Source organism: Eretmochelys imbricata, chromosome 4 (genome assembly GCF_965152235.1).
Source record: "Eretmochelys imbricata isolate rEreImb1 chromosome 4, rEreImb1.hap1, whole genome shotgun sequence".
Taxonomy (NCBI): Eukaryota; Metazoa; Chordata; order Testudines; family Cheloniidae; genus Eretmochelys; species Eretmochelys imbricata.
In genome coordinates, this window is record NC_135575.1 from 91,481,742 (window position 1) to 91,507,706 (window position 25,965).

At 40.9% G+C, this 25,965-nt stretch overlaps 1 protein-coding gene across 3 annotated transcripts in view; it reads left to right on the forward strand.

Moving 5' to 3' along the window:
• Positions 1-734: 734 nt before the first annotated feature.
• LONRF1 (LON peptidase N-terminal domain and ring finger 1) overlaps positions 735-25,965 on the forward strand; it is a 35,746-nt gene continuing 10,515 nt past the window's right edge. For 2 of the 3 annotated variants that reach the window (XM_077815592.1, XM_077815590.1), the window contains exons 1-11: positions 736-1,597; positions 6,234-6,352; positions 14,322-14,444; positions 15,224-15,370; positions 15,942-16,182; positions 16,268-16,364; positions 19,388-19,502; positions 20,107-20,228; positions 23,241-23,399; positions 23,528-23,690; positions 24,444-24,596. In XM_077815592.1, coding sequence (XP_077671718.1) covers positions 976-1,597; positions 6,234-6,352; positions 14,322-14,444; positions 15,224-15,370; positions 15,942-16,182; positions 16,268-16,364; positions 19,388-19,502; positions 20,107-20,228; positions 23,241-23,399; positions 23,528-23,690; positions 24,444-24,596 — 2,061 coding nt within the window. In that variant the 5' untranslated portion in view covers positions 736-975. Of the gene's footprint in view, positions 1,598-6,233; positions 6,353-14,321; positions 14,445-15,223; positions 15,371-15,941; positions 16,183-16,267; positions 16,365-19,387; positions 19,503-20,106; positions 20,229-23,240; positions 23,400-23,527; positions 23,691-24,443; positions 24,597-25,965 lie in introns of all 3 variants that reach the window. The other variant, XM_077815591.1, reaches the window with a different exon arrangement.

Here is a 25,965-nt window from a genome sequence, read left to right on the forward strand (position 1 = left end):
AGTGTGACCCTTCAGTCTCACTGGGGTTTTAACTCACCCCCTAATTTCACCCAGCTCCTAACAGGATAGGGCCTAGCAGAGCAGGATTCTGGTTCATGAGAGGGGCTCCTAGGTTTTACAGTAACATAAATAATAAGTAGCCTTCAACCCCAGCTGAAATGCTGTAGGTTACAGTGACCCACTGAGCACCGCCCAGGGGCAGTTTGGTACCTGCTGATCACTCAGCGCAGGCTCAAAGAAGCGTCTTGATCTCATGAAAGCCCGAGTCAGACACAGGCACTGTTGAAAAGCTATTTGAAAAAAGTGCACGTGTGTGTTTGGCTGCGGGGGGGGCAGGTTCCTTCATAACGGGGGGCGCTGTAGAGCACAGAGGCTCCAGCATTTTTAACATCACTGGGCTGTTTCTTCTCTGCTTGCCTGTCTGCTGGAGCCTCTGGCGCTCTGGGTCCGGGCCAGCTCCCCTCCTTGCCGCTCCAGCCATGCTGACCTGAACGAGCTCCCTGACTGCCAACGCCTCACAAGCATCGAGTCTCCACCCATTCCCCTAGGCCCTGCCCACCACCCCGTCGGGCTCCTCCCACGGCTCCCCCGCGCCTCTAAGCCCCGCCCTCTCCTCGCTGAGCTATGGCACGCGGGGAGCGTCGAGCTGTGTTTTGTAATCTCCTCCGCCCCCTCCCCCACGCCGTGCCTCTCAGCCTATGGGGAGAGCCTGCTGTGGTCAGCTGACGCAGCTTTTTATGTAAGCCAGCGGCGGGTCTGCGGCGATGTTTGAAAGGGGGTTATGGCCTAACGACCGCGCTACGAAGCTTCTGCTGTAGAGCGCGCGCGTGCTGCGCCCGTCACCCGCTTAAGTGTCTACTCCCCCCGTCGCGAGTGCCTCAGAGCCGTGCGCACAGCCGAGCCAGGCTACAGCCGCGCCGCGCCGCGAGGAGCGCCACACCCCCCTCTGGGATCCGGGTGGGAGCTCGCAGCAGGATGGCGTCGTCGTCGGTGGGTGTGAGCTCGGAGGGGTCCCCGGAGCCAGGGGGCAGCGGCTGGCCCCGCAGGGAGCCCGAAGGGGAGCAGGAGCGGCTGCTGCGGCGCGGGGAGCTGCTGGCCCTGGGGAACCACCTGAAGGAAGCGCTGGAGACTTACTCGGCGGCACTGCGCCTCGGGCCGCCTGCGGGACCCCGCCGTCTCGAGACCCTTGTGGACTGTCTGGTGCTGAACTACCGCCTCCGACAGGGGCTGGACTGGAGCCGGGACCAGGGGGCCCGGGAGGAGGGAGGCGGCGCCGTCGCGGGGCCCCTGACCTGCTGCGGCTGCCGGGGCTTCTTGGGCGAGCCGGTGACCGCTCGGTGCGGGCACAGTTACTGCCGCCGCTGCCTCCGGGGGGAGCTGCGCTCCCGCTGCCGCCTGTGCCGGGACCTGCTGCTGCCGCTGGCCGGGGGCGGCCCCGCCGCCCAGCTCCGGACCAGCGTCATCCTCAGCCAGTTGGCGGAGAAGTGGTTCCCAGCCGAGTGTGAGAGGGCGAGGACCGGCAACCGGCTGAGGGAGCTGCTGAGCCAGGGGCGCTTCCGAGAGAGTCTGAGCGCCGCCAGCCAGGCCTTGCGAGCAGGTAATGGGCAGCGGGGGAGGCCGAGCTCGGCTTGCGCGCTGGGCCCTGGGACGGGCCCCCAGTCTGCACCCGACGGGGAGGGAACCTGCTTCGGTTTAGTGACCGTTGGCGCGAGGGGCAGAGACTTGGCTCCCCGGGTGTGCCGCAGGGAGCGGAGTGTTCTCGTCAATCTCCGGTCCCTTCATCTCCACTGTGCCCCTCTCCTCCCCTCAGCGCTCAGTCGGTGCGAGTCGAAGCCGGGAATGAAATAAGCTTCCGAAATCATGAAGGGAAGCTGGCAGGGATAGGCAGCCATTTGAAATAAGTCTGAAGTTTGCTAGAGCTCCAAGAGTTGACTTTCCTAATGTCACTAACTTACTACGGGAATGAGCTGCGACAGACCGTATTGTGGGGCTGCATGAGGGCTGGCTGGTGAGCAGATACACGTGAGGGGTATTTGTGGGGTAGGGCACGCTGCCTCTCTACTGCAAACCTTTTCCCAGGACAGCTTTTGCCGTGTCTCCGAGATAGACCTTGTTGGACGGTGATGCGGTCTCCTAGAACCATGCCTGTTGTATTTGCCTTGTTTCCAAAGAGAGATCTGTTTTCCCAGCCTCTCAAGTGTGTCACTGAGACAATTCCCAGCAGGCCAGGCCTAGTTGCATAAGCAGAGGGGGCATGGAGGGGGACAGGTTATGTAATGCTAGTGACATCACAGATGGGTGTGGTAGGAGTTTTATAATACTGTTGCTAGAGAGGTCAAGGGGGGAGGTGAAAGGGTGTGCTTGGGTTATTATTTATTGAGCACTGGCAGCATTCTTGGTTCTGTACAGACTCATACGTGGTCACTGTATCAGTGAGGTTAGTGTAGTTCACCCAAGCATTTTGACACCATAGTGATGAGAAAGATATAAACACCTAGACAGAAACAATGCCAGGTTCTCAATTATGATGCCTTAGTTCCAGTTTGGAAGACTGAATTTGGTTAAGTGCTGGTGTCTTATTTTCACTGAGTTTGTTCAGAAACTTAGTCTGGTACATTTAGAAATGATACCTTTTTAACACTTGACTTTAATACTTGGGCGCTGCATTTATGGAATTGCCAGCTGCAGGGGGGGAGAAGTTCAGATATCAAGCTAAACAGATTCATTTGACACAAGTCTCTTTTCTGATACATACTAGGGAGAAATGTTAGATGCAATTTCATAAACTGTTGTCAAAATCAAATCTTAAACAGGAGTGTTACAGAATATTTCAGTCATCTCTTGGTAGCACAATATGTGTGACTGTGAACTATTTTGATTGTAACAGTGTCCTGAATTATTTTTTAGCACAGTTGTAGCATCTTGTGTCAATGGAGCCAAAGAAGTGTGAAGTGTTGAGTGATTTATTTTTAAACTAGGAACTTCTTAAGAATTAAGTATTTTATTTTAATGATCTAGGATTTAGCATTGTGGCACACACACAGAAGGGAATCAAACAAATGAAGTAAAATCTAAATGGCTTTTGGTTTGTAAATGGGTCTCTGTGATTATAAACATTTATATGGAAGACACACACCACTTTATAGTTTAGGAATTTTGAGGAGGAAGAAGAAGGAGGAAATAGATTTTTCTGGTTAGACATTAAGAATCCAAGGGATCTCTTCTCCTCCCTCCCCCCTTCTCCCCCCCCCCCCCCGTGCGCCTTGCTAATGGTTCTGACTGTCATAATACTTGAGGTGTGTATGAATGCAGAGTTTTTTCATTACATTGTTGTACCAAGTTTACATTTAGGTTTGGGTTTAACAAATGGCAGGTAAAACCTAAAAATATAGCTTTCAATCTTAATATTTATCCATAGTTTTCTTATGCAGATTATTCATGCAAATATTAGATTGCAGATTTAGAGATTTACTCAGTCCACGATCCTCCGTACATTGTTTGTCTTTTCCTGTTGTGTAGCCCTAAAAACTCAGCATTCCAAGTACTGACTAAGTGTACAATAAAGTTGTTACTCAGTGTGGTAGTTCTAATGTTTCAGAGGTGTATAAGAGAACTGTATAAATCTATAATAGATGTCATACATACTTAGGGACCTTTAAATTCATTGATCTGTGAGTGTGTTCTTACAAAACATTTGCTGTAATGTAACTAAGGCAGATACATGATTCTGTTAGTATATATTCTGAGCTATTGGCTTGACAAGTTTTTCTTTTCCTCCTGTAACACAGAGGAATTCTCACAAAAGGCTCAGAGTTTGAGAGAGAGGGAAACAATATTAGCTTACTCTTTTTAAAAATAATTCCCTTGGTTCAGATGTGTTTTAAAGAAGCTTTTCTCTTTGTCAGCCCATCTTAGTTCTACTTTACCCAGATATACAGTCCAAAATCTGATTGACATAAATCTGTTGCCCTGAAATTGAACTTAATGCCATAAACTCCGCTTTAATCAGGTTAAAAGAGAAGATGAGTTGTAAAAGAACAAACCTTTATTCAGACAACTGCTTTTAATAACTTTCTCCTATTATTTGGGAACGTGAATTAATTATAAACATGGAAGTTTGCCCCCTAACTCTTCACAAATGTGGGGATGCGTAGTTCTTATGCCGATTAAGTTGAAATGAAGTTAAGTAGAAGTCATTAAAGGGATGCTGTCAGGTTAAAATCAGAATGAAGGCATCTTGAGTCTTTTAGGTTAGCATGTACCTCCTACCTCCCATATAACTGATATAGGTGCAGCTCCACCATTTAGTAAATTTATACTGTAATCATAAATAGTATGATTTGAATTTCGTATCTTTCTTTTAGCATATCTGAAATACCATAATAAATTATGAAAATAAACACTTATTTGATTTCCTCCTGAATAACACTTTAATTTGGTGAAACTGAAAGTTTTTGCATACAAATGTATTTTTTACAGTTTATGCTGCCTTATTTATTTTTTTGGTATCTTTGTTTGAACAGTTAAACTGGCTAGTTGTAGTCTCACTTCCGTAATTTGTAATAGAATAGGTTTGTTTGCAATCTAGATGTTGCGTGGATATATTTTTAGTTTTTATAAAAGCATAGGCTTAACCTAAAGTTGGGGCCAAAACTGACCCAACAGTATTTCTTTAAGCATTGCAGTGCTGCAACAAACACTTAAAAACACCTTGCAGTTTTGGCAAGTACAGTCACTCCCATTTGCAAATAGGATTTATGCCTGCTATATGCATATTGGGTAGTTAGTGGCTGATAACATGTTAATGGGTCACTTCAGCTCAAATGGTCCCTTGAAATATGTAACTACTTATGCTAAACAATCTGTTCCTCTTTGTATTTAGCCACTTTGTATTTAGCTGTGACACTTTGGGTATGTTTCCCAAATCTGAAGATCTCTGCATAAGCCTGAAAGCATGTCGCTCTCACCAATAGAAATTGGACCAATAAAATACATACATCACCCACCTTGTCTCTCTAATATCTGGGGCCCAACACTGCTACAGCAGCACTGCATATAATGTAACGTAGCATTTAGATTATGCTTACAAAATTGCACATGCAAATTTAGGCCCTGATTTTGAAAACACTTTTGCACACAAGTAACTTTACAATGGGAGAAGGTCCACTAAAGTAAACTGGATTACTCGCATGTGTAAAGCTAATGTACATATTTTGCCAAGTAGAGGCCTTAAAGGGCTGATTAAGACCCTTTAAATCTTGGCCCATCATTTTGTACAACTCCACTCAAAACAACTATCCTATCCTTTTTTGGAAAGGGAATTGGTGTGTACAGTGTGTTAAAAGAACACTATTGATTCGGGTTAGGCTTCAGTTTATCATCTTCTTTAAAAAGTCAGGCAAACAAGAGGACTGGCAAAACCATAATATTAATAGAAATGTTCTGACATTTAAAATTCAAAATATATTTTTATTTAAGGGACATTGTCGATTCAGAATCTAGTCAATAAAAAACAAAAAGTTAAGTAATTTCAGGTACTATACCTGTTGCCAAGCCCCTACCAATGATTGTGTTTTTTTTATAGTCTCCTATTCCTTGAGACTGTTTCTCTATAACGCTTTGAATCCTGACACATAGTAGTGCTTGAGAATTACAGTAAAATTGATCAGTCTAACTTCCTGGCCTAGGCAGAGTGAAATGTTAACTTACTTGTTACAGCAGAAAAGGTGAAAGTAAATTAGACTCCTTCTAAGAGGCGTAAGTGCTTTGAATTAAAATGATTTTACTTTTCTCAGTGCAGAGGTGAGAAATTAAAAAAAAGTCTAAACAAAATGTAATGTACATGTGAATGCAAAACTAACTTGCAGATACTTAGACTGTCCACGTTAAGTATATTAGAAAATTTATTTGTTTGGGCATCTTAAGTAGGTTTCAAATGTTACCTTTTTGTTTATTTTTGTAACTAATAAGTAGTTTTATCTACTTTTTTTAATCTAAGATTGTGTAAGTACATTAGAATTTGCTATCCTTAAGATTTAAGGGAGGTACCAAATATTTTGCAAATCATTTGATGCAAACATTGTTTTTAAGTACGTTCAATTTAGGGAAGCATTGCATTTTTTTAAAAAAAAATCTCGTATGCTTGTGGGTTTTGTCATCTTATAGGTATGTGTATCTTTTTTAATTAAGTCAAAACGTGTATATGTATTTAACTAAAAATGTCTTGTTTTCAGATCCCAGTGACTTGATGTTAAGAGTTTACAGAGCTGAATCATATGCTGGCCTCCAAGAGTTTAAAACAGCCATAGAAGAACTAAATTTTATCATCTCTAAAATGTCAAATTGGCCAGAGGTAAGTTGGTTTACAATCTGTGTGGTTTTTTTTAAAATCTGAATTTGTCCACAATATAATTAATGCTAAATTATGTTCAAATGGCATCAAAATAAGTTGGCTGACCTGGTTACTCTTACTTATTTAAACTTTCAAATCAATGTTGTCTAAATAGTTGATTTAAAAAAAAACAAAAAACCCACCCTTAAATCTGTGAGTCGATGAGATGTGCAAAATATTGCTTTTCTGCATCCTTGTTTACATTTTTATCAATTTTGATTTTAAACTCTTCAGGGTGGAGGGAACCTCTTATCCATCTTTTTTTGTCAGTGAAGTACCTTGATGCTAAGCGAATATTAAAAAATTATGGATATTTTTTTGTTCTTTTATGTTAAATAGACCGGGGGGAGGATTAGTTCCAGTCCACCAGTGAGTCACAGGAAGGTTCTAGGTGGGTTGCCACATCCCGCGCTATTTAACTCATCACTGAGCCCTGGCTTAGGCAAACCTAAATTTCTTGAGGCCTTGAGAGGAGCTTGTGGGGCAGGAGGGTGTTGGAGAGCAAGCCTATCTCTCTCTCTGACCCCACTGTGGTGGCTTCCATCCCTCAGGGCTGGGCGTTGTGACCTGGTGCATGGTTGTTGGGACCTCAGTGCCACTTAGGATTACTCTGACCACCCCTCTGTCCATTACAGGAATGGCCAGGCCAAACCTTAGGGGTTCTGCAAACCCATGCACCAGGTTGCAGTATCACTCAGTCAGGTTTGGCCCAGCTACTCTTCTGTCATGGACAGGAGCTGCTGCTACTGTTTCGAGATGAGTATGTGGCAGGCTTGGTCTCCAGTTCCCCCTTACCTCTGGGATTAGGGTTATGGTGCCTGCACTGTGAGTGCTATATGTAATGGTGGGTCATGAAAAGACAAAATGCAGTTGATGAGTCATCTTAGTAAAATGTTTGGGAACTCCCGGACAAGACTAAAGATGTTTGCTTTCAAACCAGAGAAATTCTATTACCATTTTGTTATTGCTAAATATAAATAGACAACACTATTTTATAAGTTTGAAACTAACTTGCTGTTACAGGCTCGGTTTTGACATGCCCTGTAGTCTGGCAAAACCTAACTAAGCTGCCTGAAATGTCAGACTTCTGCTTTATGCTGTCTTTCTAAAAAAAAAAAAAAAAAAACTTGGATGAGGCATTTGGGAGGCAAGACAGTCAGAAGTTGAGGTGGTTTTCACTTCTGAAACATCTTGCTCATGATTTTGTTGTTGCAGTTTTGATTCTAAAACAGCTTTTTGTAAGTCTGGATTTGTTTAAAATTTGGTCTTGGCATATTTACGTGACTGTGGTGGGGTGAAAGAGAAAGGGGTGGGCAAGGCAATACATGGGTTGGAAGAATTTTGGAAAGGACGGGGTCCTTATGGTTTGTTAGCTTTGCTTGGATTGCTGACAGAGCAGTTTGATTGAGAATGGTGAAGCCTTGCAAAAAATCTCCATGGTGGAGCTAAAAAGAGGGACACCGTTAACTGGAAATCTAATCATGTCCATAAACTACTGTAGTTTCTAGTAAAAAGAAAAGGAGTACTTGTGGCACCTTAGAGACTAACCAATTTATTTGAGCATAAGCTTTTGTGAGCTACAGCTCAGTTCATCGGATGCATACTGTGGAAAGTGTAGAAGATCTTATTATATACACACAAAGCATGAAAAAAATACCTCCTCCCACCCCACTCTCCTGCTGGTAATAGCTTATCTAAAGTGACCACTCTCCTTACAATGTGTATGATAATCAAGGTGGGCCATTTCCAGCACAAATCCAGGGTTTAACAAGAACGTCGGGGGGGGGGGGTAGGAAAAAACAAGGGGAAATAGGCTACCTTGCATAATGACTAAGCCACTCCCAGTCTCTATTCAAGCCTAAGTTAATTGTATCCAATTTGCAAATGAATTCTAATTCAGCAGTTTCTCGCTGGAGTCTGGATTTGAAGTTTTTTTGTTGTAAAATAGTGACTTTCATGTCTGTAATCGCGTGACCAGAGAGACTGAAGTGTTCTCCGACTGGTTTATGAATGTTATAATTCTTGACATCTGATTTGTGTCCATTTTACTCTTTTACGTAGAGACTGTCCAGTTTGACCAATGTACATGGCAGAGTGGCATTGCTGGCACATGATGGCATATATCACATTGGTGGATGTGCAGGTGAATGAGCCTCTGATAGTGTGGCTGATGTTATTAGGCCCTATGATGGTGTCCCCTGAATAGATATGTGGGCACAGTTGACAACGGGCTTTGTTGCAAGGATAGGTTCCTGGGTTAGTGGTTCTGTTGTGTGGTATGTGGTTGCTGGTGAGTATTTACTTCAGGTTGGGGGGCTGTCTGTAAGCAAGGACTGGCCTGTCTCCCAAGATTTGTGAGAGTGTTGGGTCATCCTTCAGGATAGGTTGTAGATCCTTAATAATGCGTTGGAGGGGTTTTAGTTGGGAGCTGAAGGTGACTGCTAGTGGCGTTCTGTTATTTTCTTTGTTAGGCCTGTCCTGTAGTAGGTGACTTCTGGGAACTCTTCTGGCTCTATCAGTCTGTTTCTTCACTTCCGCAGGTGGGTATTGTAGTTGTAAGAATGCTTGATAGAGATCTTGTAGGTGTCTGTCTCTGTCTGAGGGGTTGGAGCAAATGCGATTGTGTCGCAGAACTTGGCTGTAGACGATGGATCGTGTGGTGTGGTCAGGGTGAAAGCTGGAGGCATGTAGGTAGGAATAGCGGTCAGTAGGTTTCCAGTATAGGGTGGTGTTTATGTGACCATCGTTAATTAGCACTGTAGTGTCCAGGAAGTGGATCTCTTGTGTGGACTGGACCAGGCTGAGGTTGATGGTGGGATGGAAATTGTTGAAATCATGGTGGAATTCCTCAAGGGTTTCTTTTCCATGGGTCCAGATGATGAAGATGTCATCAATATAGCGCAAGTAGAGTAGGGGCGTTAGGGGATGACAGCTGAGGAAGCATTGTTCTAAATCAGCCATAAAAATGTTGGCATACTGTGGGGCCATGCAGGTACCCATAGCAGTGCCGCTGATCTGAAGGTATACATTGTCCCCAAATGTAAAATAGTTATGGGTAAAGACAAAGTCATAAAGTTCAGCCACCAGGTTAGCCGTGACATTTGCTCCAACCCCTCAGACAGAGACAGACCTACAAGATCTCTATCAAGCATTCTTACAACTACAATACCCACCTGCGGAAGTGAAGAAACAGATTGATAGAGCCAGAAGAAAGTTCCCAGAAGTCACCTACTACAGGACAGGCCTAACAAAGAAAATTTGTGCTGGAAATGGCCCACCTTAATTATCATACATTCATCATACATATCAGCATTGTAAGGAGAGTGATCACTTTAGATAAGCTATTACCAGCAGGAGAGTGGGGTGGGAGGAGGTGTTTTTTTTCATGCTTTGTGTGTGTATAATATCTTCTAAACTTTCGACAGTATGCATCCGATGAAGTGAGCTGTAGCTCACGAAAGCTTATGCTCAAATAAATTGGTTAGTCTCTAAGGTGCCACAAGTACTCCTTTTCTTTTTGCGAATACAGACTAACACGGCTGTTACTCTGAAACCTGTAATATCTAGTGTTACCCTTGCCCCTGAGGCCCCCTGGCAGTTTTTGTGGCCTTATAGGCACAGTATCCTGTTTTTTAAATGTTTTTTCTCTCTCCCTATATAAAAGACTTGCAAAAAGAGGAAAAATGACTATACAAAAGAAATAATGAAATTGACTACACAAAATGGAATCAAATGCACAACGTAAACAAACTAAAAACAAAGTGCTTTTCTGTATTCTTTGGTGGCTGTAACAAAAGCAGCATTTTTTGTTCTTGGTTTTTTTCAGATGGAAGTATGATATTTTTTTTTATGTTGGTGTTTCTTCAGTATGTCTTTCAGTTCCTGTAGGGGGAAAATGTTGAACAGCTATTGGTGCAATTGAATTTGTCTTGTGAATTAAAAAAATTAAGATATTTCTTGTCTTAAAGTTATCAAAAACTTCATGAAAGACCAGCAATGCCTTCAGCTCACATGCGAGGTGTGATAATTACGTAGGGTGAAAGATTTTTGATTCTCCAATACGTATTTTCATGCTATCTAATTTTAAATGTTACCTTAGTTAAGAATTTCCAGGCTTTCCTTTTTTTTTTTTTTTAAGAGATTATTGTTCACTTAAGGGAAAACACTTGAAAATGTAAATATTTACAAATTTAACTCAGCTTAAATTCATTGCTTGGGAATTGTGGATGACTCCGGATGTGGTGCAGGTAGCTGTAATCACTTAAAGGCAGGATCTTTCTGGGAAAATGTGCTGTCTGTATATGCAGTAGGTAACTTAGTGTGGAGATTTGAATGAAAATTGAATTATATCTGCAAATGTCTCACTTTAGAGTTCTGCACTTAATGTGAAAGTATAAGCACTTGCATAACATTTTTTCTCATTAAAGCATTTAAACGTTAAATAATACTTGGAGTAGTCCTGTAAGGGGAGATGCATACTGTTGTCAGCCAGGACTAAAAACTTCAGATTTTTATATCAGTCTTAGAACACATGTCTCTTCATTCCTAATTTTGAAGTAAAGAGAGACTTATTTTCATTGTTAGATAAATAAAACTACATTTCCCCCAAGCTCTTACCCCATCAATAAAACTTAATTTACAGAAATACTAAGTTCTCCTTGCGGCAAAACTGGTTCAGAATGTACATTCACTTCTCCATATATCTGGAGAGAAACTCAGCTTCTTGTGAACAAAGCTTAGAATCATAGACTATCAGGGGTGGAGGGGACCTCAGGAGATCATCTAGTCCAATCCCCTGCTCAAAGCAGGCCCAATCCCCAATTTTTGCCCCAGAGCCCTAAATGGCCCCTTCAAGGATTGAACTCCCAACCCTTGGTTTAGCAGGCCAATGCTCAAACCAGTGAGCTATCTTCTCAAAAATTGAGCTTGCTCTATAGCTTCCTCCAACAAAGTCTGAAGACCTTTTTAGCCTCCATTCCTAAAAAGGTGGACATGGAGAAGGGAAGGATTCTTGTTTTCCTCTTAAAACAAATCTGCCTCAGATGAGTAGAGGCAGAGATTTCCTTAGGAGGAAATCTGCTTTCATTGAACAGCCATTGTAGGGTGTCATAAATATAAAGGGAAGGGTAAACCCCTTTGAAATCCCTCCTGGCCAGGGGAAAGCTCCTCTCACCTGTAAAGGGTTAAGAAGCTAAAGGTAACCTCACTGGCACCTGACCAAAATGACCAATGAGGAGACAAGATACTTTCAAAAGCTGGGAGGAGGGAGAGAAACAAAGGGTCTCAGTCTGTCTATATGCAGTTTCTGCCGGGGATAGACCAGGAATGGAGTCTTAGAACTTTTAGTAAGTAATCTAGCTAGGTATGTATTAGATTATGATTTCTTTAAATGGCTGAGAAAAGAATTGTGCTGAATAGAATAACTATTTCTGTCTGTATATCTTTTTTGTAACTTAAGGTTTTGCCTAGAGGGATTCTCTGTGTTTTGAATCTAATTACCCTGTAAGGTATCTACCATCCTGATTTTACAGAGGTGATTTCTATTTACTTCTATTTCTATTAAAAGTATTCTTGTAAGAAAACTGAATGCTTTTTCATTGTTCTCAGATCCAAGGGTTTGGGTCTGTAGTCACCTAGGCAAATTGGTGAGGCTTTTTACCAAACCTTGTCCAGAAAGTGGGGTGCAAGGTTTTGGGAAGTATTTTGGGGGGAAAGACGTGTCCAAACAGCTCTTCCCCAGTAACCAGTATTTGTTTGGTGGTGGTAGCGGCCAATCCAAGGACAAAGGGTGGAATATTTTGTACCTTCGGGAAGTTTTGACCTAAGCTGGTAAAGAGAATCTTAGGAGGTTTTTCATGCAGGTCCCCACATCTGTACCCTAGCGTTCAGAGTGGGAAAGGAACCTTGACATAGGGAAACTATCACAGCCAATTATTTTGGAATTATGGCAGTTGCTCCATAGGTAAAGCTGCACTGAATTTCCTTTTTATCAACTTGGTTTTGGCCCACTTACCTAAATTATTATAAAAAGTCATTGGCCTCAATATTGTTAGTTAGAAAAAATTATAGTGGATTGACAAGGTGTTTCTGAATTGACACACTAAATGTGTACATCAGGATTCAGAAAGTCCTGTTTCTTCATCTTTCCATAGCAAAAAAAATCTGAAAGGGGAAAAAATCTAGTTTATTGACTTCTGAGATCTAGCTATCTAGTGCTCACGAACAAAATTAGTTGATTAAAGTCAAATGTCAAATGTTTTTAACTTTTGTGTTTGGAGCATGAGCTCAAATAAACGTAATACTGCATACTTCATGATTGCTGGAGACATGAGTTTTCAATTTTTAAAAAATAGTAAGTATCTAGCTTTTTCTCTAGGTTAGAACAGAGGGCTTTGGCAGTGGGAGAATTGTCATCACTGGGAAGACTTTGTCAATGGAAAAGGTAGCTGATAAGGGAGAGTGAGGGACCATTCATTAATTTTAAAGTCTAGCCCAGGCCATGTGGAGCCTCTTTTTGCTCTGTTCCAGTTACTCCCTATCCTGAACTGGTAGCTTTGATGCTATTTTGCAGATGCTGCAAGTCTGACCAGCTGCCTGTTTTGGCATCAAGAAGGAATTTTTCTTCCTATAGAAGCCAAATTGGCCAAGGCCTGGGTAGTGCAGTTAAATAGGTGTGGATTGAGTAAATAGCGAAAGTACTTGGTAATGATATTAATTTGTCGCAACTTGGCAGTCAGTTTCCACTGGGGTTGAAAGGAATGGTTCCCAGAATTGAATGACCTGGGATTTTACTAATGGGCCTTGTGTTTATGATATAAGGGGAGATCTTCATGGGGCAACGTCCGCCCCCTTAATATCTTCTGTCCCCCTTGTGGGTAGGATTAGGGTGATAGGACTCAGAAGAGCTGAGTTCTAGGGGTAGGCTGTGGAGAGTCTACTCCAAGTTATGGGTTGTATAGTAAAATCACTGTAGCTCCCACACTGGACCCATTTAAAATGCCTGGTATGTACGAATATAGGTGACAGGGCAGGTAGCACCCCTCCTCTGTGTTAAGCTGTAACTTTATTAAACTTATCACTTAAAATCCATCCCTATGTTTGTCCTATTTTGCCATCATATCCAGATCAGAGAATTTTTCCACTCAAAAGCTTGTGGGGTGGGAAGCGGCACATGGCAACGCATTTTTCAAGTCTTAGTATAGGGATTTTACCTTTTTCTGCAGTCCTCAAAAGTAAGTAGGAGAGTGTACTCTACAAAACTGCCATCTTACCCAGTCTCCCCTTCCTGTGGACCTCCTGAATAGGGGAATGCTGCTCCTGCAGACCTTGAAATACAGTAGAACCTCAGAGTTATGAACTGATCAATCAACCACATACCGCATTTGGAACCAGAAGTATGCAATCAGACAGCATCAGAGAAGGAAAAAAAGCAAGTACAGTACTGTGTTAAATGTAAATACTTAAAAAAAAAAAAAAAAAAAAAAAAAAAGATTTCACAGGATAAGGGAACTCTGCTTGTTTCATTTAAATTAAGATGGTTGAAAGCAGCATTTTTCTTCTGCATAGTAAAGTTTAAAAGGTGTGTTAAATCGATGTTAAGTTGTAAACTTTTGAAAGAACCACCATAACGTTTTGTTCAGAGTTATGAACATTTCAGAGTTACGAACAATCTCTATTCCCGAGTCGTAACTCTGGGGTTCTACTGTAGCTGTGTGGAGGACAGAGACTAGAGAACGTGGTATGTTCCTCCTTTCTGTGGACCTTCTAAGATCTGCAGAAGAGGCATATTTTCTTCCCTATCACAACATCTCTAATTCTCACCTCCATGTGAGATGGAAAAAACATGCAATGCCATAGTGTGTCCGAATATTAATATATAGTCTCTTTAATGAAAGTATGAAAATATCAAATGTTACTTCTATATCTTTAGATTTACTTCAGGAAAGCAAAGGTGCTGCATGATGCTGGGTTTGTAGGTGATGCCTTACAACTGTTCCTACAGTGCTTATCCCTTGATGAGGATTTTGTTCCAGCAAAGCTAGAAGTGGAAAAGGTAACGTGGTATTTATAAACTTTGCTGCTCTTTCTCTTAGGTGGCCCACTTTACCCTAGAATCTCAGTCTTCAATGTATTTATGCTCATCATGACTGTATTTGTAAGAAGACGTTCAGCTAAAAATTTGGATGACTTTATTTTCACACGTCTAATTTTCTGTGTAGAGTAGAGGGTCCTAATGTACTTGGATGCAATAAGAGTTCATGTGCCCATGTATTCCAGAAAAATCTTTTTTTATTTTTTTTTTTTTAAGTTGGGTTAGGGGAGAGTATATATACTTAACCCAGTTACAATTATAGTTGGTACAGTTTTCAAGTAAAACAGGCATCAGATTTTCACACTTTCCAGTAGATGTCAAACAAATTTGAGTAAGAAATCAAACACTTGAATCTTTTCATTCTATGGAAACAAATATCTGCACTATCAAGTTTGCACAATACAGATTAACATTTTTACAGAACTGCATCTTGTTTAGTTACACCTCACCTAAATAAGAGTTGGGAGAAGATTATCATCACTTCCTGTAAGGGGGGGAATTTAAGAGCTTAACTTGTGTATAAAGATAAGGATATAAACCTTTAATTAGGAGAAGAACTACTGAACTGAACTTGTGCTACAGCTGATTATAAGGTAGAGAATAAGATGAAGGGTATATTTAAAACAAGAAATTTTGATATAAAGTAAGCTTCTTCATGGTGGTTATGTAGTTATATTAACTAAAGTTATAGCTGAATCTTTTTTCCCCCTAATCTTAATGTTAAGATGTTTATCTTATAGACATTGTATGATTTGCTGTCACCAGAAAATGTGAGAGAGAGTCTGAAGGAATCTACTTGGACTTCACCTCATATTCGAAATAAGCCTTTTACACTTGGTTCTGAAATGGAGGAGTCTGGCTGTAATCTACAGCTTTGTCCAGAGCAGGTAAGTAAGGAAAACCATGTAGTATTATATATATTTTTGTCCCTTAGTTAATAGACAAACTCAGGGCATCAGAACTTAAGCTATTTATCAAACTTTTATTAAGCTTCATATTAAGCTCCAGACATAATATGCTGCTACACCTTTCTTTCTGCTAGTTGTAGACTTTTCTGTTGGATTTCATGAATCAGCTAGAAAGTATCTTAATTTTTTGACAGTTCATAAGACACAATCTAGTGAACTTTTTCATTATTTAAGGTTTAACGCTAATAGCTCCAAAATAAAAAGGGTATTGTTATAGATTTATTTTCCAGATAACAATAATTCTAAATTTCTTTTCCCAAATTATTTTCCCCTTTGAAGGAAACTGTGGTTTTTAATCCCTTTTTTTTATTTCAGCAGGTGCTTTCTTGACCTGCCAAATTCCATAAGTTAATCATTGAGTCTGGCCGTGCAGTGGAGAAGTTTATCTGAATTTGGCTTCAACTTATTCATGTTCAGCTGTCATAAATGATTAGCCTCAATTTGAAAATGAGAATAAGTACTATTAACTTTGTTCATTTTATTTCTGTAGAATTTAGACGTGTCCGAGATAACAGTGGAGTCTTTCAGACGAAGCCTAAATCGTGTACAATCTGCCCATGCTCTTAACTCCACAGAAAAGCTTGCTAAAGGAGATGGATTAAAAAGGGTTTCTTCTGAACCTTTGCTTTCTGGCCAGGAAAAAAGTGCTCTCTTAAAAAGGAAGCTTTCCCTTTCAGAACAGGATGCAATCATGTGTGAAGATGGAAGAAACAAACATAAAAAACAAGGAGGTAAATAGCCACTTAATGTCAAGATTAAACATACTTATTTTGATTTGTTTTGTCTTCAAACAGTATCTTCTCTTGTTTCTCTTAGAAACTACAAAAAGGGATACTGCATTTTCACTGGTTTGTGGAACAGTTCCACAGCACTTAATCGATGTGGCAGATTTTGAGTGCTCTCTGTGTATGAGGTAATATTTACTATTTGTATAGTATCTTCCATATGATATCTGCATTATAGATGTGGGCAGATACCTTTTATGTATAAACTGAGGTAAAGAGGTTATGACTTGCCTTATTGTCTGTTTTATTTGAGAATGGTGGGTGGGTGAGGTTCAATGGCCTACAATGGGCATGAGGTCATGGTAGATGACGACTCTCCATCAAACTGGATTCTCCAGAGGACAAAGAAAGTTGGTCCGTGGGAATGTGGAATACTTCTGGTGGTTTTCCGGAGGACAAATCCAGTGGAGCTGTGTCTATATTGCAGAGCAATAGGGCTTGAACCCTGGGTCCCAGTTTGACTCTGTCTTGGATCCTCCACCTCTGTGGGGTCCTGGGACCCTTGGTCTGAGCCCTGGGTTAGTGTGATGTTCATGTAGATAATAGGAGGGGGATTAGACTTGAGCCTGAGTTCGAATCCTGGGCTTAGGTTGCAGCATAGACATAAGGAGTACCTAGACTTCTTGGGCCTTTGCTGTTACCCATATTAGAGTTGCAGACTAGTGGCTATGTCTACACAGCAGTGCAAGCCTAGGCTCAAATCTAACCCTCTTTGCATCCACACAACAATTGTACTAAACTAGAGGTCGAACCTAGGGTCCCAGGACTCTGCATTGCTAAAGAGTCTGAGCCCATGTTAAGCTGGGACCTAGGGTCTGAGCCCTGTTGCTTTCTTGTGTGCACGTGTCCCTGGCTTGACTCAATCCCAGAAGTCTTCCAGATGCTCCCAAGAGTTCCTTGGGGAAAACTTCCTTTGTCCTCTCTATGCTGACAGTCTGTGGTGCAATCTGTTGCACTCTGTTGCCACACCTCCCTTCACAGAGGGCAGCAGCTCAGGTCAGTGTTAACCCATTGTCTGCAGAACACTAGTTTGCAAGCACATTGTCAGAGAGCCTATACGGTTTTTTATGGAGAGTGGTCAGAAGAAGCTTTTTGCAAAAAGAGCTGCTTCCTGGTCACAATAGCAGAGCCAGATTTTGGTATACACTGCCTTCCCTTGCGCACACACAGCCCCAGAGGGGCCCAGGAGCAAGGGCCAGAGAGCAGAGCAGGGTCTAAGCAGCTGCCCTGCAGGGAAAGGGAGCTGCAGAGCTCCTGGCTCAACATGGCTAGGGAAGGATGATCCCCACCCCCGACCCAACTCCCCAACAGCCCAGGTGCTCCCCCTCCCTGCAGTGTAGTCGCTTTATCCCTGCCCTGCTCTCTGCCCTCTTCCTCGCCTCCAAATCTCCCCTTTCTGGAGCTTCATGTGCAGGAGTGTTCAGGCAGTGTGTGCTGTCAGGACGGTGAGGTGGGAGCCAGCCCCAAAACCTCCACGAAGCCTCCTGCGGCAGTGGCTTCAGCTCCTCCTCGCTGTTGTGAAGACCTTGTCCAGGGCAGGGAGCACAGCTGATCGGTGGGAGTCATCCCTCCCATGGATCATCCCTCCCCTGGCTGTGCTAAGCCAGGAGCTACATATGTGTAGCAGCATATATGTAAACACTTGGTCCTACTTGGCTCTCTGTTCCTTGCTCCTGGCTCTCCTGCCCTCCTTGGGGTTGTGTGTGTAGAGGGGTCAGGGCAACATGCACTATGAGGGTATTGAGTGGGAGCCCCCTCCTGCCCGGGGTGTGGTGGGTGCATGGATAACAGATCCCTGGGGTGTGCTGGAGCACACTACACATCAAGCCCTAGGGATTCACTTCACTGGCAGCAGCTGGGCTGGGGTGGGTGTGTCTGTGGGTGTGTTTTTCCTCTGATACCTACATTTTATATCAAACTTCAAAACAGAAAAATAAAAAACTGAACAAAAACACCTTCATTGAGCATTCCATTTTAAAAATTAAGAATTGCAAAATTTCATTTTTAATACTTTGGCAGTCCTGGAGACTGATGTCCTAATTATCTTCAGAACATGTGCACATGGGCATTTTCCTACCAATGTGACACAGCCTATAGGCGGAGAGCCCAATTTTCAGATTAGATGGTAGTTCAGTATAAATTTTTCCCAAACTGCAGTCATTTCTACTGAGACAGCCACCAAAGGAGGCTAGGCCCTCTGGGATAGGGTTACTCTGATTTGTCTGTGCACTGCAGTGTGAATCCCAGAGCCCTAGGTTCGACCGTGGGTCAGAAAATCCTTAAATTAGGGTTAAAATGCAATGTAGACACCAGTCAGCTGATTCGAGTCCCATTAACCCATGGCTGTCATTGCTGTGTCGACGTACCCTTGGTAGATGAGTATTGGTAAGGACAGAATATTTGTATTTAATTTTATAGGTGTGACACAAACTGATAGTTGAGTTAAAAATGGTATTCTATTCTTAAATGTCAACAACACAAGAAAGAGAAAATGTCTTAAAACTAGACTACACTTTTTTTATCTAGAAGTCATTTTGTTTTGGTGGATAAATTGACAAATACTATTTAACACTTGCACCTAAATTTAGCCTTTGGGTTAAGGTATTGGTTGAGATTCTCAAAGCAGTATAGGGGATTTACACATGTATTTTCTTTGAAAATCTCACCTCCTCTTTTAGTAGATTATTTGATAGGCTTCTTAAGAACTGCAAATCTTTCTGGTATGTCGTATAAATATACACCATATGTTCTAAAGTATTAAAAATCAGAAGTAGTTGTTATGTGTGCAGATGATGTTGGTTAAAGTATACGGTTTATCATGACCATTGTCATATCACATTAAGTTAATGCTTTAAGGAAGCACTGTCTGTGTTTGTGTAACTTATTTATATTAATATACTTTTAGACATTAAATATTTGAACCTAGAAATGTGATCAAATTAACTATGAAGCGCAGAATACATTAGGTTGTGCAGTGTTGAGAAAATGGAAAATACACATTCAAAAAAAGTTCTAGCACAAATCTTGTATTTCTAATTTTCATTTAACTTGTCTATTTTCTTATAGTATAGCTAGACTTCTTTAACATTTATTTAAAATGTTAGAATCACTGTATCAATTGTTGACTGACTTGTTTTAAAAAACATTTCAGGTTATTTTTTGAGCCAGTGACAACCCCTTGTGGACATACCTTCTGCAAGAATTGTTTAGAACGCTGTTTAGACCATGCCCCGCAGTGTCCCCTGTGTAAAGAGAGCTTAAAAGAGGTAAATATTCAGAAGACCTATTAAACTGTAGTAGAAGGAACTTCATACACCATCACACAAAACCCAGATGACTTGAGTCCACTGAAAGCTTGGATGCGTCCTGAATCCAAAAACCCAATCAATTACGTATTGATGGTACTTTATGTGGCCACTGAAACATGAACACATGATTGACTCATGCTACAGAATTAAAACATTACCAACTTCGATACCTTGTCAATCAGAGTTCTCCTGCCTACTCTTGTAATTTTTCTATCACATTTTTCTTTGTATTTTTTCCTCTCTTGTGGCTGTGGAAAGGCTGGGGAAACTGACTAGGCAGAGGAAATATTGACACTGATTAGACACACGTCTTGTCAAATGCACCAAATAAACTGAAAAAAGTAGAGAATTCGTTCTCTTTCCGTTACAATAATTTTAGAGGTTACAACTAAGACTGCGGGAATGTCTTAAGTTTATTGTCTCTTTAATACTGTTTTGTTAGGACAGATTTTATAGTCCCATATCTGTTTATAGTACTTTTTAATTAAAAGTAGTTCTGAATTTTGTGTTAATGTTGTATAAGAAATGGTTTATGGTAAATATATAATTTATTTTATTTTAGTATTTGGCAATTAGGAAATACAGTGTCACAGTACTACTGGAAGAATTAGTGGTGAAATATCTGGCAGATGAATTATCTGAGAGAAAAAGAATTCATGATGAAGAAACTGCTGAACTCTCGGAGTAAGCCTACCATGTGTATTTTTTTTATCCAAGGAAATTTGAAAGCAAGATTACTGTATTTTTGCACAGTAGCATTGTGAAATAGTGTCTATGGGTGTTCCACTTGAGATGTGCATGTACCTTTGATCAGAGATTTTTGGCAGCAGTGTTCATTCAGTCTGCATATGTGCCCCAGTTATTCTCATGCCCTGTACTGAGGATATATAGGGCTGCAACAGATGGACTGCCCTCAGTTCCTTCTAGAACAATTCTGCCCAAGACAGAGACAGGACAAGGCCATGGTCGTTGTCATTGCACCAACTTGGCCAAAACCTAGTGTAGTTTCCTTACTACCTTTGCCTCTCCTCCATCAGCCTTCCATCAATGTCCAGTCTTCTCACTCAGGACTTGAGGAATGTTCTTCACCCCAAACTGAACACTGTGGCTCAAGGCTTGGTATCTAGATGGCTCTCAGGGTTAGCGCACTCCTAAGGAGAAGGATATGAAGTCCTGCTGAATAGTAGGAAAGATTCTACCAGAAAGACTTGCCTTCAGAAATAGAAAAGATTTTACCACTGGTGTACTGACTGGTGTACCAATCTCTTGCTGACTCAGATATCTTCTTGCTCTGAAGAAAGGAAATCTTACTTTGGGTTCAATTAAAGTTCTTGTAGTAGCCATCACAGCACTTCATTCTCTGGTGGAGGGCTTCGCGGTATTTGCTCACCTTGCAATTTTGCTACATCAAAGGATTATCTAATCTTTCCCAAATGTCAGATACCCCATTCCCACCTGGGACTTAAACTTTGTTCTTAACTTTCTGATGGAGCCTCCCTTTGAACTGCTAGCTACCTGCTTGTTTCTAAATCTCTCCATTAAAACAGCCTTTTTAGGCCCGAAGAGTTGGCAAGCCAAGAGCTTTGATGGCTGACCCTCCATATGTTCTCTTTTTAAAAGAAAAGACATCCCTTTGACCACACCCATGTTTCATGCCCAGAGTTAGCTCAGGCTTTCACATAAACTAGACAGTTCACCTCCCAGTTTCCTATCCTAAACTCCATCTGTCTAGTCAAGAAGTTGCCCTTTATAACTTGGATGTTAAGAGGCTACTGACCTATTATTTGGGCAGGATTAGACTTTTTTGAGCCTCTGAGACTATTTGTTTCTATTGTGGACACAGCTAAAGGAGTGCTAGTGTCCATGCAAAGACTTTCTAAATTGGTTTCTGACTGGATCCTCTCTTGCTATACAGCTTGTAATATACTATACCTACCTGCCAGATATAAGTCTACATCTGTTGTTCTGCTAATGGACGGAGATTTGCAAGATTGCTTTGTGGGCTTTGGTTCATTCTGTCTCAGGACACTCTACCATACTTGGTGCTTCTTGAATAGATACTGTCAAAGGCTCTGCAATTTTACTATCAGTCTTAGATTGCAGGAGATGGGAACTTTGGAACTCAAAGGATACTGCTCGGGAGCCACCTCAAATTGAACACCATAGTGGGGAAGCTTCTCAGATAAGAAAGAAAGGTTACTTACCTTTAGTAACTGGACCTTTTTCAAGATGTGTGTCCCTATGGTTGCTCCACTACCCTCCCTCCTTCCACTTTGCTTCAGAGCCTCGTCTCCTTAGGCTTTGCAGTGGAGAAGGAACCAAGGTCTATCCACAGCTCTATATGTGCTCTGTACAGGGCTTGAGAATAGCTAGGGAACATGTGGACTGAATTAGCGCTGCTGCTGAAAATCTCTGATTGAAGGAGTGTGACCACCTCAAGTGGAGCCACCCATAGGGGGACACAGCTTGAAGAAATCTAGTTACTGTCAGGGTAGAAATGTTTGTATCATTTGTTAATGATTCTAATGATGGCATTTCATAGTTTTGTGAAGGAACATTAAATATTGGAAAATCTGTTAACTTAGTATTTAAATTTACTAACTTCAGAAAATTAATGAATGTCCTATTTTAGTTAGTATGGCATGAAATTAAAAATAAAACATTTTTATAAGGGTCTCTTAGGTGAGCTCATGATTAGCACCACCTAACATGATCAGGCCCATCTCTCTTCCTTCTCTGTGCCTACATTGCTGTCTATTCAGTTTCAGCTTTGCTACTGTTATAGGTAAATATCCTCATGCAAAGCCTGGGGAAAAGCATACTTCTGAGTTTCCCTCAGAGTTGCGTGATCGATAAAACTGCACAAAATAAACAAAGTTCAAAAATGAGTACTTTCTCTAATCTTTCAGTTGTAATCTTAGGGGTTATCTTTAAGTACAAAACATTCAAATAAAGTGACTTTCAAGTTGTTCCTTTTAATATTTAGAGCCATCTGTCTGTCAGAAAATACTGGTGAGAAACTACCGCTTAGGCAACTTACAGTGCAGAGCAAAACACTAACATTCAAATGACCATTTGTGTACTCTGAAAGGCAGAGGTGTAGTGCAAGATATAGGGTAACTTTTAATGCTAACTGTTCATGTCTGCTTCTAGCAAAAATAAAAACATTGATTTAAAAAAAAAAACAGGTTGGAAAAAATATTTGACCAAATCCATTTCATTACCTCAGTTAGCTGCTACTACTTGAGCCATGTAGTTGTGCAGCAAATTTTACCTTGTATTGCACTGATGGCTTACAGTAACTGCAACTATAGAAACTATCCTCTAACTTTGGTAAAACTTTCACAGACTGGTGCATCTCACAGAATAAGTGTTCTTTCAATGGTAATTTATATGCTACAAACTACTGAATTTTTTTTCTGGCTATAAATATTTGATCAGAATAAACTACTGTCCACAATACACTTAAATGTTTAAAGAGCAATAAATGTTCACCCTGCAAGGGACATTTTATGAATTCAGGTATAATGAAAATCAACAGACACCCAGCACTACTACTTTATATTTTTTTTTTTTAAGATCACCTTTGGCAAAATAAATGTATTGCAACACTTTTGCTGTTGTTTATTATGGCTTGGCACTGTCTTGTGGTTAGATTTCAAATGTGTATTTAATCTATTTTGGTTTTGTCTTTAGCTTGACCAAGAATGTTCCAGTATTTGTTTGTACTATGGCATACCCCACTGTGCCTTGCCCTCTTCATGTGTTTGAGCCAAGATACCGACTGATGATTCGCAGAAGTATGGAAACCGGGACTAAACAATTTGGGATGTGTGTCAGTGACCCTCAAAACAAGTAAGCATCCATTCTTGTGCTCTTATGAGCTAAGAGTTCTCCATGGTTCTACCCTCTCCCCCCATTTGGATTTCAAAAATGTTTGAAAATTGTGAATTTAGCATTGCTGACAATGCTTCTGGTTCTAGTTTTGCAGATTATGGTTGTATGCTGCAAATTAGGAATATTCATTTCCTACCTGATGGGAGGTCTGTTGTTGACACAGTTGGTGGAAAGAGATTTAGAGTTTTACAAAGAGGGATGAAAGATGGCTATTGTACTGCAGACATCGAATATTTGGAAGATATTAAGGTATCTAGAACTCTTTCTGAGCAGTAACACTCCTCTTAACCAGCACTCTTAGTTTGCTATACCATTTGTTCATAAAGACTCGGCTTCAAATGTTTGGGATTATACAGCAGTTACTGGGAGACATGGTTCTCCTATATTAAAGAAAAATAAAAATAGCTAAGATTTTCTAGACCTTTTGAGATGTCAGATTTATCTTAGAATTGCACTTTTTTTGCCAAATCAATACTATCAACTTTTATGAAGTAAAAAATACTTTTGAACTGGTACATAGCTAATAGGTGTCCAAAAAACCCACCACACCTTATTTAAATTAGAAAAAAATATGTATTGGCTATCCACCATAACTATAAAACATGCCAAAGTACTGATTTCTAGAGTTTAGCTGCATCGGAATTAGAACTTGATCTAAATGTTGTGACTGTAGTAAAGAATATAATAAAAAAGGTGGGCCCATCAAATGTATATTAAATATGCAGAATTATTTTAAAGCAGGACTCTAAATATGACCTACTTAAATACAATTGTGTCTTACATAATTCTTGTCATGTTGCTATTTTATGAGAGGTAGTTGGTCTGAAGTGAGGGATTTCGGTACGACAAGGTTTTTTCTTCTCCTTTCTGCCATTGCCCCTCAAGGCTAGGATGAATGCCGAGGCTTAATGATTGTTACTAACAGTTGAAATGGAATGTATGTTAAACTGATTATCTCATTCTTTGTTGTGTATTTAAGCTTACTCTAGTGTTCTATCACAGGTTGCAGATGAAGAAGAGCTGAAGAAACTGAGAGAGCTTCATGACGTAGTATACAATCAGGCTTGTGGCTGGTTCCAAAGCTTGAGGAACAAATTTCGCAGCCAGATCCTTCAGCACTTTGGGCCAATGCCAGAGAGAGAGGAAAACCTACAGGTGAGTGAAGATTTTGGCATCAGTTATTCATTTATTACTTTTTAAAAAAACCTGCACTTTTAAACATAGCAGTTTTTACAGGGATCTGCTGTGTGGAGGATGCAGTACCATCTTCCATTTCCACTAGTTATATCCATTCTATAAGCAGCAACAGGAGGTCATTCTGCCCCTCTTTTTGTGCTGCAGTTGCTTTGCATGAATCCCTCATTGACATTCTAGGCAGGGCAGGGTAGTGCTTCTTTGTAGATATTTTTATCTACAAAGTTAGCAAAAAACAAACACGATCATCTTTATTTTAAATAGCTTCTTAACACTGTTGGTCAAATAGATTTGTCTTATATTGTACCTAACCCAGTTCATTGGTGAACTTTTAATTTTGCCCCTAAATATCAAGTGTTCCAGTCTCATCCTTGTGGGCACACTGGATAGTAGCAGTCGTAGGGCCTGTCTTCATTACCGGGGTAAATCAACCTAAGTTACGCTACGCCAGCTGCATGAATAACGTAGCTGGAGTTGACGTAGCTTAGGTAGACTTACCCCTGTGTCTTCACTGCGCTGTGTCAACAGGAGACGCTCTCCGGTCAACTTACCTTACTCTTCTGGGGGAGCTGGAGTACCGGAGTCGACTAGAGAGTACTCTGCTGTTGATTTATGGGCCCTCACTATACCCGCTAAATCGACACCCACTGCATTGATTGCAGCAGTGTGGCTCTCCAAAGCCCTTAGTAGCTACATAATTACCTCATTGTGGGTACAAATCTTGTAGGTGCAGGAAGTACAGGCTTATCTTTTGCAAGCACAAATTGAACTGCAGACAGAAGTCAGGCCTGAGCGTAGCTGAAAACTGTCCATTTAAAGAAGAGCTTCATTTAGCTAAGGATGTTAAATTGTTTCTTTTCGTTTCAAGTTTCTCCTATGTTACTTTTATATTGGTGGTAGTTTATTCTGAAGACAAGGACACCCAATCTGCAGATATTCTTCAAACACTGATGGCTATATTTATATTAGTACTCATGCTTTTCAGCCAAAGCTTCTGCAAGACTAATTTTGACTACTTGATATACAATAACTTTCAGCTAGAAGTAAATAATACTTAGCATGTGAAGTGCTATATAAATACTCTGATAATATTGCAGATACCAACAGTTAGTGATTATATCAGATTTTAATCCTTTGGGAACTCCAGTGTTCTTGTTTATTGTGTGTTCCGTGTTTTCAGTTTTTTCTGATTTTTCACCGATAAATTGTGTGGTGGTGTTTTTTTGTTTTGTTTTAAATATTAAAGGAGTTTTGGTTTTCTACTGATTTACACCCACTTATTCATTAATTATTTTTTGGGGGTACTTATTTTTGTTAAATTCTAATGCTT